Raw genomic sequence first — 13,016 nt, 5'->3', positions numbered from 1 at the left:
TTGAAGGACATAATTTGTGTTTATTCCAACACACACACACACACACATTAATTTTACTTTTTAAAATTTTACCATGCTGCGCTGCTTATAATTACATCATTTCATACAAATTCTCTAGACTTGTTTCAAAATTTTGCCCTAGTAGTTATAGCAAGAAACCAGAGCTTGGCAGAAGCATCTGGATTCTCATTAGAATGGGAAAAAAGCTGGGCAGATGGCAGTTTTTTAGCTCTCTTGCATTTTTTATCTGTCCTTTTTTATTTATTTGAATTGCACCTTTTTTTCTGACCTCGTAGGTATCATTACAGACAAGGAAGCGCAAACAAAATCTTCGTGCAGCAGTCGTCAGACTTATGCAAAGCATTTGTCCTCCCAGTTACTTAAGCAATAATATTTCTGTCACCAGACATCTTTAGTCTTTAGAGGCATTTGATTCTGGGTCCAAGTGTCATGAATTGGGCCTATCTCTGTGGTTCCATCCTCTGACATTATGATTAACATGTGGTTTTGGAATGAGCCAAGAGATATCGCACATGATAGTCTTAGATAAATTATATATCTTGGTTTTGTGTCTTTTAAATACGCTGTGAAGGTCTAATATTTTGCTCAGTATGAAGTAACATGAAGACATGAGTCTAACTGACAGTAATGGGAATCATTTGGCTCCATCTCCACAATAAATATGCACTCCTACAATGCCTACATATTTTTTATTCATTGCAACAACTGTTGCAAAATGGCAAGCAAATAACCTCTGGAAGATAAAAAATAGAATGAAGGCCTGTCTGAAATAAAAATCAAGTTTAAACTATACTTACCTTTCAATGTCATGTACGACTTCTTTCACAGCAAGCTCGGAAACCGTATGACGTACGCGATGTGATTGAACAGTACTCACAAGGACACCTCAATATGATGGTTCGGATAAAAGAACTTCAAAGAAGGTAGGCCCTGTCTACCTCATGAAATATTTGATTTCTCTGGTGCCAGCTGGCTTTAGGAGAGATGTGTACTTAATGAACAGTAATTGTCCAAAATTGCAAGCACAACAGGGAGCACAATATCTAGAGGATTTAACTTGAAGTCATTTTTAACCCTTTTTATGACCAAGTTTACAATTATCCTTTATCCTTCTCTCCTCCTTCTCCAAGTGAAATTAAAAGAAATTACGGTGCATGCTGTGAAGTTTATAGTATGAAGTGAGCTTTTCTGCCCTCTTCTTAGAAAAGGAAAACTTTTCAAATAATGATTTACCTTTCTGTCCCCTCTCTGTGGTTCTCCACAACTGAAAGAAATCTAGTTCGCTTGTGGTCCCCTCTCTATCTGGAACTTTTCCTTTCCCACATTCCTCCATGCACATGCTTTCTCCGAGTTTGGGGATCGCAGCTGAAATATTTTGCCACAAAAACTATTCTCTTCTGTTTCAGCACAAAGTGCTTTTCTCTTTACAAATTAACACTGTGGACTGGGACACCAGACTGAACTCCTCTGGCCCTTAAATGAAATGGAAAAAAAAAAAATCCTATTTAATGTAATCTACTGTGTCAACATATATAGATATTAAATCCACCTGCATGAGATTCAAGGAATAGTTGCAAATGTTATTAAGAAGCCATTCTGTTAGTATAGTCTTTGTTATTAGATTACATATGACACAGGATAACTGTGTTTTAGTTACAACATGAAAGTCTAAGAAGTAAAATATTAATACTAATGAAAATAACAATAATAACACGATTTGGTTTTGGAAAAAAACTCTCAAGAACTAAAATGCTGACTGTATGTGCAGAATATCATGGTATTCTCATGTTTTTACTTGCTTTGTTTTAGGTTTAAAGATACTGTAAATTCTCATGTAAATTATGCTCCTATGCTTTTCCTAGCAACAGAGTTTAAGTTGCTTGGTAATTGCACTGCTGGTAATTCTCTGTTTGCTTTTCAGATTGGACCATTCCTTGGGAAAGCCAGGCCTTTTCATCCCAGGTATAGTGAGTGCATTTTATGAAAAATGATTAGCTTCGTAACTTTGTGAAAATACCCATGGCTACAGTAATATGGATTTGTAATCCAGCCAATTATGCATTGATATATAATTCTGTTAATAAGCCTTGGAATGACTGGGGAAAGATAAATACCTTACATTCAGGTGGTAGTGGAGTAAATGGAAGTTAAGAATAAATGTTAAAAATGTGTATCAGTGCACGATGAGTTGGAAACATATTGCTGGAAACATATTGCTGGAGTTAGAATATATGATGGTTCCACTTAAAAAGATTTTGTCCTTTCTGAACAACCTATGGATTTCAGTTTTGGAAAGCTCAAAGGAAGATCAAGGGTATCATGCAGGGAGAACTGGGGTAGCCTTGAAAGCTAGAGTGATAGAAGTGGTATGAAATTCAATAATAAAAAATGCAAGATCAGGTACAGGGAAACTAATAAAAAAAATCTCCTACATGCTAATAGTGGTGAACAGTCTGGCATGTCTGAGAAAAAGAAAGGCCTGGTCTGCTAGTTAACTGTAAGCAAATACCAACTGAATGTAAGAAAATGCTGTAATATATCCATGAACAAAATTAGTCTGATCCTAGGATCAGGAGAGAGATTTTCAAGACATACAGGGAAGTATACATGTCTTTGGACACGACTCAGGTAAGGCCTTATGTGGCATATTGTGCAAAAATTCGATTCCACATCTTTAGGAAAGACTAACTGCAACAAAAATAGGGAAGAAATACTAGGATGACTAGGGAAAAGGAAAACCTATTCTATTAGAGGGAAACAGAAGTTTGCTCTTTTTAACCTAGCAAAACAAAGGGCTGGGAAGGGTTGTCTGTTAATTCTGCAAGGGGAGTAATTACCTGGGAGGCAAAAGAAATACGTAAGGGAAAGGACAGTGCAAGCAGAAGAACAAATGTTTGTGAACTGGCCATAAATACATTTAGGCTGAAAATATATGGCCAGGAGGGAAGTCCCTGGCCAAGCACAGCGGTGAGATTCTGGGAAAACCTTGTGGTAGGAATCATGGAGATCAGAAACCTGAGTGCTTGTATGGGAAGGACTGAAAGAAGTGTTTATTTTTTATCACAGGACTTCAGATTTCCAGAAGCTCTGTCTCATTCTCTGTCCCTACAAGCTCAAAAATGACTTAGGAACTGAAGTCCCATATCCCCAAGTGACTTAGAGCACTCATGGTCATAAGTTTAACTGAGGGTGCCAAAGTTATTAGAGCCTTTAAAAATGCCATATTATCAGTGGTTAAAATGATTTATGCTATCAGAATGAGGAGCATCTCTCAAAACACATTTTAAACATCTGATTGCTGCAGAAGACTCAGTAGTACAATCCTCTTTCCCTGTAGCTGAGCTGGTTTTGGACCACAGGAAAATAATCCATCAGCATGAATACATTTATAAATATTTATGCCTGGGAATTCAGTCCACAATGTGCAGGCGAAATTTATGGAAAGACTTTGCTTACCTCCAAGAATGTATTATTTTATTTCAAATGTAACATTACCAAATTAATGTAATTTGTGCTCAAAAAGGCTCAAGAACTTTTTATGAAACAGCTTCTTGTTTCAGAGGTGAGGAATAATTAGAAGTGTTGGCTGCGAAGAAGCTAATTGTGAAATAATGTTCTGGGAAGCTTGGGAAGCTGAAGATGTTCAGGAAGTTTAGTCTCACCAAGTCTTGGGTCAAAAGGGTCATAGCAGCTGGGAGGATCTTAGGTGCACCTGTGGATTTGAACAAGTGTTCGAAGTGTTCAAGTGTTGAAAAGAGTCTAAAGTACTGAGGAAGAGCCATAGGGTTGTGTCCATGATTGATTTAGTCCTGGGCAATTTATATGCAAAGCCTACACTAGAACATTGGACAACAGAAGCAATGTGAATGATCTACCTGTAGGCCTGAGGTTACACAGCAACTTGCTGTACCAACCACGTCCTGGAGAGAGAGCCTGCAAATACAGCCCCAGATGATTAAGGGGGAAAAAAAAAAGTTCAAGTAAAAATCTGCCACATGTTTTTTATCATTCATTATCATTTTTTATCAAAAATTATTCCTTTGACTTAATATGTGGAAAAAACCCACTGGTTTCCAGAGGTAAGATAAGTTGGGTTAGGCTCATCTTCAGAATTCATGATGGATAGTCTTAACTGTGGAGAGCATCATAGGACTTCAGATATTTGGGAAAACCATAATCTGTGCACTGGAGAAGATTGTGGCATACATGCCCATGCAACCAGCTTCCCTTGTTAGTCTTTTCTTGCAACATTACTGCTGAATAGCTGCTTTGAGACAGCTCTCTTAGATGCAAAAGCATGGTGGCCCTGCTAAGAATGATGTCTGCCTCCACAGCATGCCCACTCTACAAAGTCATACCTCTTGCAGACATATGGCTCTGCCCTCAAATGGACTGAATAAATACTGACTGAGAAAGGTAAAATGGTTGTTAGGGATGCAAAACCTGGTAAGCTCAGTTATGGGTTTGCAAGACCAAAACCAAAAGTTATTTGATCTAGTAGTTATTTTATCTAAACCCTCCACAAATCCAAAAATAAAATAAGTGGTTCCAGATAAATGGTCTGCAGAACTAAAACTAGATTTAGTTTATGATTAGTCCCAGTATTATCCAACCCACCAATAACCAAGTGATGAACAGTGATGAATGGTTATAGTATTGGTCTGTTTTGGGTGGAAACTGCACTGTCCTTCTCCTCTGAAAAAAGAGTTCTTCCTGAGTTTTCCTCAGAATGGATGGCTTATGCTACATTGAAAATGTATTTTCAATGTGATATGTTTCCAGTTCAAAGGCATTGCTAAAAACCTCATTTGTAAACAATATGGATGTTTCCTCCAGACTGTGTTATTTTTGTATTGATGGCAAGCAAAAGAGAAATGACAATGCAAAGAAAATTAAACCGCCAAGGAGAAAAACAGAAGAATTTTCCTTTCCAGCTCCTTTTTTTCCCTGTTTTATTATACTCCCATTCAAAGAATCTTAAGTTCTGATTCCAAGCCTGTTGAAATGAATGGGAGTCTTTCCAGTGACCTCAGTGGGTTTTGGATCAGGCTGTTACTGAAACCCTGTTGTCAACTTCGATAATATTATATGAAGTAATTGCAGTGTGTCTGTAGTATTATTACCTTTCAAAAGTGAATGATGTCATAAAAGATCCAGAATCTGAATTCACTGGAAGCAATTATTGTTATTTTTCAACTTAGTTTCTCAAAGACAAATAGCACTAAAAGCTGTGTTAAAACAAGATAAGGATACAAGAACAGAATAAAAGCCGTGCTGGGTCAGACTAGTCCTGACTCTGATGGAGCCAAAAGCAAGGTGCTTTGGGAAATGTATAAAAAAAGGGCATGCATAAGCCTTTCACCTTCCTGTAAGCTTTCAGCCATTTGCAGATCAGAGACTTCCTGACATGGTTTCTGTGTATTTAGTAGTCGTAACTGGTTTGTCCTCAACAAGCTTGGCTAGTTTCCCCTGTAAACTTTTAACATCTGCGATATTATGTGACAAGAAATTTCATGATTTGTTTTGCATACACATATTGTGAGGAATCCTCCCTTATTGCTTGTTTTGGTCTTGGCATCTACTAGCTTTTGTTGAAACTCCTAGTACTGGCAGTGGATTTAAAAACATTAAGATAACGAATAAATTTTCCAAAGACTTGAATCCCGTTTTTATGAGTATACCCAGAAGACTGTCTTAGTTTCATTGAAAGCCCGTCTCAGTGTTCCAGGTAATGCAATTTTGTAAGATGAAATAAAGATTCCTGTAATAGTAAACAAACCCCTTAATAATTGAAAGTGTTGATATAGAGGCAAAGCACATGTTAATAACATTTCTTGAATTAACAAAGCAGACACTTATGTAATGATACAAATAAGAAGAGTGTAATACTTGACCTTCACTACACATGATGGAGTTAATTGCTTTTGAATGCAATTTTTTAGACTTACTATAGCTTTTCAGGGGCAAAGGTGAAGAATAATACCAAGGTAAAACAAAAGACCCAGTGTTTGGGTTCAGAGAAGTATGCAAAAGGCTGATGTTTATCTGCAGTTCATCTGAACCTCTTGGGTCTGCATAACACAGGGGGGAATCCCTGGAGAAAAAGGCTTTCTTGTAAAATTTTGACAGTTCCATTGTTTGATTTGTTTTCCCATTAAATGCCACCTAAGCTTTCTGATGCTCTTTCCTTCCCAGCTGTTAAGAAGAAATTGGGTCACAATATCTTTTAAAACATAATAAACATACTTAGTTTAATTTTTATCTTTTTAAGTCAATTAATATTTGAAATTAGAGATACCCATATTTCTGCAGGAACTGATTTATTCCACCCCTCCTGGAGACAAAATCCATGGGAACTTGGTCAAAAATAAAACCACTTATGACATTTTCTGTAGGTGTCAGGTGTTCACAGTCTTGTCTCTGAAAGTTCATTACTGGGTTTGATCTACCTCAACGCAAAGAGCCAGCAGAAATATCACATATATCCCACTTCAAGGGCTTGGAAACTGCGGCTAATTTACTGTTCATCCAGGTCCTCCAAACAGTGTTGAATTGCATTCTTAATAAAAAGCTAATAAAGAAGCTTGCATTTGATTTTGAATTTGGTATATTAACTTGGTATATTATAAACATGGTATATAATAACTATGTTTTACACATAGTATAATGATAGATAAATCCTGCCATCAGCAGGATTTAGTTCCATCAGCACCCTAAATCCTGCCATCAGCACCTTCTGGAGGAAGGGCAGAAGTGTGATGTAGTTCATACCAGATTCAGTGTATATGACTTCTCTAATAAATTGATTATATTGTTCCTCATGAGCCACTTGAGCAAATTGTGCCATCTCAGAGGCTGGATAAATGAAGCAGGTAGTCAGATGGACCTTTTGTTTAGGGCTATTTTATTTGTTGAAAGGTGATTGTGTATCTTTAACCTGGCAAGTTACTCACTGCAGCTAGATTTTTGCAACTTGAGAAAGCTAGGAATTTCTGCTTTCAGTGTATACTGTTGAACCTTCGTCATGGAACAGTTACCTTTATCACAAAGTTTTCTGTGTTGCAGTACAGCCTTCTAAACTAAAATATTTTGGTAGTTTTTTAATTTTCTTTAGACTGTCCAAGGAAATCACAAATGCCTGATCTAGGACTATGTCTTACCTGTTTTTAATTTCTTCTGCCTATCAGTTGTAAAAGGCTCTGCCTGACAAGAAAAGAGACTCAAGTCGTAAGTCATGATGCCTAATGCAACTTTGTTATTTGCTATTTTACGCATCCAGGGTTTAAAAGGGCAATACTGAGTTGCATTTTCAGAAGCACACCTGGTTTATAAACCTAAGAATCTAGATCTTGCCATATGCTCATCACAGTTTTCCCTACATAGAGCTTTTACAGAACTGGAACAAATACAGATCCAGAAGGCTGTAGTTGCATTGAGTTAGACAAAAGAAGGTAGTGGTATCTCTTGCGCTATCCTGCTTTCTGTAGTCCCAGTACTGAACTTGATATAATTTGCCAAGGTTTTGAGATATCTTTAGCAATCTGGAGTATTCTAGATGTCACAATGCTCAAATTCCTCATTTCTTGCTCAAAATAATTGATGGCTTTCAGATAAATTTTAAATTTTTTGAGTTAGCTCCCTTCTACCTGTATACACCAGAAAAGTAAAAATCAAGGAAACACTCTTACTCTGTAAAAGGAGAGTAGATCATTTCCAGCTTTTATCATTTTCAGACCATCTGTCTGCAATTCATTCACTGTCCTAATGCTCCCCATAAGTTTTTTCTAACAAAAGAAAAAAAATCTATTTTCGCAAAAGTTTGGTATATTCTGACGAGATCGAGCACACTAATTGAGTAAAAAACTAAGATCATGGCGCTGTCCCTTATTTGATTTGCTCTTTTCCTCTTACTCATTTCAGATGGTGTAAAAGAAAACAAACTTGAATAACTAGTAATATGTCATTTATATCATGTGCTTCCATTTGGGGAAAGAGTTGGGGATGGCCTTTCTTGTTTTCTCAACTGGTGTGGGGAATACCTAAAAATTTTTAATTTTTTTTACAAGAGGCATGTCTTGTTCACTAGAAAAAGAGATGGGCCATCTTTGTGAAAATACTAGGAAATAAATACAGGATCATGTTGTTTTGAAAGTAGTATAGTATGTATACTCAGGAAGCAAAGACTTTCAGGGAAGAGAGATATATATATATTAATAAGGATGAGAAATGGACTAGATGACCCAAGAACTATTCAGTCTCCTGAAGTATAATGCCTATTGCTTATATACTAGTGTTTTATCTGATTCAAGTCTAAGTGTATAAAATGATGGGTTTGTATCATACCAACCATGCGTTACAAGCTTGTTTCAAGATACTTTTTTTTCTTCTGAGCTAAAATTTGTCCATATATATTTTCATCCAGTTATAAATAATTGTGCCTCCTTTCATGGTGATCGTGCATGTTTCCTTTGTGTCCATGCCTTTCACATATATGTACACAGTTACTGGATTGCTTAGCTGGTCTATGTGTTTTATTGCAGACCAACACAAAGAACAGACAAAACTCAATGCTAAAAGAAAGCTATTTTGGATTACAAAGCGAAGAATGTAAAAATTAAGACATTTCAGATTTATGGTTAGCCATGTAATCTTTCCAACTATGTAAAAGCAAATAATCTAATGTAGGAAGTCTAAAATCATATATCTTGAAAAGACTCAAGAGAGAAAGCATAAACATGAGATAGAAATCAAATGTACTAGAGCAATGTTATCTGAACTTCTGCCCACCCTTCTTACCACAATGCTCTGCACATTGTATACACACCCCATTTACTTTCAAAGATAGTCTTTATTAGAGGAAAATGCTTGTAAATTAGAGCTGAATGCTGATTTAAATGGAGACTAATAAGAAATGGGAAAGACCGCAGCCTTTTGTGACTTATACAGCCTGCCTGCCAATAAAGGGGTGGACATGACACAGCTATATGTATATCATTCTTTTCACTTCATCTGATAGGAGCGCCACATGCCACAAAATAGCTTCTTACTGCTTATCTGCTTCCTATTTTCTTCTTTTCTGTTCCACACCACATTCGAGAATAACTAAAATAGGAAACATTATTAACTTGGTTTGGTTGTTTTGGGATAGTTTGGTGATTATATGAAGGATGTAACTAGAGCTGGTGAGGAAATTATTCTTTTTTTAAAAAAAAAATAAGCTATTGGAATATTTCTTAAGGTTTGAGGGGCTTTTTGGTTTTAGACCTAAACAAAAACTGTACCTACCCACTGCCGTTCAAATCACATCCCAATTTAGAAATCTCATACAGGCATGTTTTTTCTGGTATATACTTTGAAAGATGATAAGTGTCTACAGATTTACTAACTAGAAAGTAGACTGCAGAGTCAATTATTTCATTTTAGGCAGAGATGAATACATAGATAAACTTGAGCCTCAGCCACTTGTATTTGAAGATGTTTCTGTGGTTGTGAACTAATGAATGATGAACAGCACACATGTATGAGCCAAGCTGTGTCATTTATTTTCTGTCCCCACACAGTGTCCTTGAACAATCTTTGAATTTTCTCTCCTTATGGTATTTACTCCTGCAGGTTCTCTGATGAAACACTTCTCCTTTCTAGTGCCTGCACAGAGGTGCCAAGAGTCTATGACCTTTTTAATATTTTAGGTGGTCTGTAGAGGAGAAGGAGAGCAGGAAGAGTACTCCTGCCAGCATTGCTTTTCGCTAAAGTCTTCCTCTAAGGTTGTGGTGCATACAGTACAAGTTACCTTGAGATGAACTTTGGTGCAAATGTATCACTAAACATATCACATTAGCAAACGTATACACTGCTAATGGTAATGGTAAAGCAAGTACCATTCACTGAGAAATGCAAGAATGTGAGTTCCCTGCAGAATGAGCACACATACAGGCAGTTATGGTGGATGCTGATGCACTGTAAATTCACATCTCAGCCTGCCTTCCAGTAAGCCCTTCACATTGTGCTCATGCCCTAAGCAAAATGGACTTAAGTAGCTTTAAAAACTAAAGCTCAACCACTCAGAAAAGTGGAATAATTTATAGAACAAATAAGGAGTAATTACTCCAGCCCAATATTGGAAATATAGTTTAGTAGAGAAAAATGTGTCCCACTTCCATTGACAGAGGTTTCTAAGTTACTTTAGTATTGGGGGCGGGTTTTTTTCTTGTGAATATTTTCTCCCAGCTCAGAATATGTGTGGTTTTATGCTTCATTCCCTGTGAAATACCACCTCCAAACTATGGCATTCCTTTGCAATTGGCCACGTAAACACAAAGAATAGACCCCACTTCACAGAGTGTTCAATCTTGGCTCCCAGTCCCACCATTTGCAAGTGTGCGAGTGAAATAAATTGCATAACTGGGCTTTAATAACTGGGTCTCATGAAGTCTAGGACAGAAAATGAGGATGGAGATGCAAGGACTTTTCCCAGGGTCACTCATTTGCAGAGAGGAGATAGGTCTCCACCACTCCAGCCCTTAAAGCCCTGGATAGTGCTGCCTCCTACATCTACAACCTCAGTTGAAAATTATTCTGATTTCTTTATGTATAGAAAGTGTACATTGCTCATGTCAGTGATATTCAAAATGGGTGGTATGCCTAGGGAGCATGCCTGTTCCATCTAACTATATGCAGTTAATTGAGATAATTAAACAAGGTATCACGTTACCTCAGACACTATCTAGAGTCTGAGGTAGTGGTACCTCAGACCTACCTCAGTGGTACCTCAGAGTCTGAGGTAGTGGTACCTTCACATCCACAAACTACCTCTACCAAGGTCCAGGTTGCCCTTTAGACTAACTTAATCGTCAGTTAGACAAACTAATTCCCTTCTCTCCAGGTTGCCCTTTAGACTAACTTAATCTTGTCAGTTAGACAAACTAATTCCCTTCCCTCCAACTACCCTCTTTCACTTCTGTACACCATGAAGAAATTCTTTCTTGTTATCTTCATGTTATTTATACTACCCTCCTATTACCAGCTTCTTTTTTGCTTTAAATGCCATAGATATAATTCTTAGTTTGAGTTTATTCACTACGTAATGAATGTCCCATTTTTATTCTTCTTTATTTAGAAAAAGGGGTAGACAAAGGATACTATACTGTAGGAGCCAGACTGATCCGGCTAGAGGACAAGGTAAGTGCATGAAAGCTTTTTTTTTTTTTCTGAGTAATGATATCTGATCTACAGACGTGTAAGATAGTATCTTGGCATGATTTACTTTAGAATTACAGGGCACCATAATAAAGAATAATATCCTAATTTTTGTAAGGGAGTTGATGAAGTATCATGTGCATGTTGTTCAGCATTAACCATTTACCTGCCGTACGGATTTGGTTCTTGATTTTAAAAGGGACTACTTCCGTGTTGAAGCCAAATCACACATCTTGTAGGTAAGTACTGTGAACTGACAAGGTGTTTGTCATACAAGAATTAATGAGTTAAACAGAAAGGCTAGTATCAGGAGTCTTTATAAATAGCAACAGTTGATATCTCAGCTAATAATCTTGAGGTTCTTTAATGTTTACTGCATTTTTTCCCTGTGCAGTTATCTTTGCATCAATTCTGCCCCTCCCCCACTGTCTTCTCTCCAAGAATATGTTCATCTTTGTTATTAATTAGAGTTACTTAGAAGTATGCCTAAAGGCCAAGGCTCAGTGAGGCTCTATTGTTTTAGACCTATTCCAAACATCCTCAAGAGCTTTTCCCACTCAAGTGATAACAAAAATACAAGTTTGCTTAAAACTAGGAATCTATTTCTCTAATAGCTTTTTGGTCAGATCTCTTACCTACCCCTAAAAACTGGTGGCCCTAGAACAGTGTGCTTTCTGTGGACAGTAGCAGCGTGGTAGCTTTGGTATGTGGTATGACGTAACAGCTAAGACAAAAGTCCATTTGAATTTAACATATCCATTGCCTATTTGTATCCTTGTCTTACTCAAATTTGTTATGCAAATTTTCTTTTCACTTTTTTCTGGGGAAGTGAGGCAAGAAGGAAAGAGGAAGGAAACTTTTCATTATTCTTCAGAAGAACTGTGCATCTTGCCAAAAAGCAGAAATTTAAATTAAACAAATACAATTCCTCCCTCTCTTGCCTAATATCTAATGATCATTGCTAGGACAACATTGGAAATATGTGACGCTGCGATGTCAAAGGACAGATTTTCTTTGACTTTTAGCTTTCTTGGACAGTGTCAGAGAATCAGCTTCACAGATAAAGGCAAATTATCTGAGTTGACTTTTAAAGTGGATTGGTCCCTTGTGCGGACACACTCATTCAAAGTGGAAATGGCTTTCATTCAGATTACCTTAATTCACTTCAAAAGAGATATATTGCTCTCTAGCCTCTGTATATTCTGTAAATTCACACCACTAGTTCATTCAGATTTCTTGAATATGCATATATAGAGAAACCCACAATACAGATTTGAAAATTTAGCAATAAAAGTATCTGTGATAACAGTTAGATTACTTTGTGTGAGAAATATTGCTAGTATTGCAAATACTTCTGGAAGCAGTTGTTCATGGTCTCCTGACTGCTCCATATTTATGAAGAAGAGAGGTCAGAAAGTTATTAATGTGTCTGGCATTGGTCCAGCTTTAGCACAATATGCTGTGGATTTGATAACTTTTTATTTCAAAGCCTTAATTAGAGTAGTGCAGAGGTATTTTGGTGTAAGAATAGGAACGTTAAAGGAGATGCCAGTGTATGCAGTAAATGCTGCAGTGAATGATCTCTGTTGCAGATATCTGCTTATTCTCTGCCTTTACAGTTTTAAGCTGCTAAAAAACTGAACTCTAGCTTATTCGGAAAGTTTATCATTTTCGTCAATACTGCCTCGATGTAAATGCTTAGAGATGATGAAGCCACATGTTTTCACCTTCTCATGTTAAACGTCTATTGTAAGCATGTGGTAAACAGTCTGTAGCAGGGATTCACAACAACGTTCTCG

At 37.0% G+C, this 13,016-nt stretch overlaps 1 protein-coding gene across 1 annotated transcript in view; it reads left to right on the top strand.

The window, feature by feature from the left end:
• The window catches only part of LOC142412572 (potassium voltage-gated channel subfamily KQT member 1-like), a 525,781-nt gene that overhangs the window by 302,040 nt on the left and 210,725 nt on the right, over positions 1 to 13,016 (top strand). The window contains exons 13-15 of the mRNA XM_075508061.1: positions 850 to 944; positions 1,943 to 1,983; positions 11,138 to 11,199. Coding sequence (XP_075364176.1) covers positions 850 to 944; positions 1,943 to 1,983; positions 11,138 to 11,199 — 198 coding nt within the window. The remainder of the gene's footprint in view (positions 1 to 849; positions 945 to 1,942; positions 1,984 to 11,137; positions 11,200 to 13,016) is intronic.

Source organism: Mycteria americana, chromosome 1, assembly GCF_035582795.1.
Source record: "Mycteria americana isolate JAX WOST 10 ecotype Jacksonville Zoo and Gardens chromosome 1, USCA_MyAme_1.0, whole genome shotgun sequence".
NCBI lineage: Eukaryota > Metazoa > Chordata > Aves > Ciconiiformes > Ciconiidae > Mycteria > Mycteria americana.
Note: the sequence above shows the minus strand (reverse complement) of the source record. Positions and strands in the feature narration are given on the sequence as shown.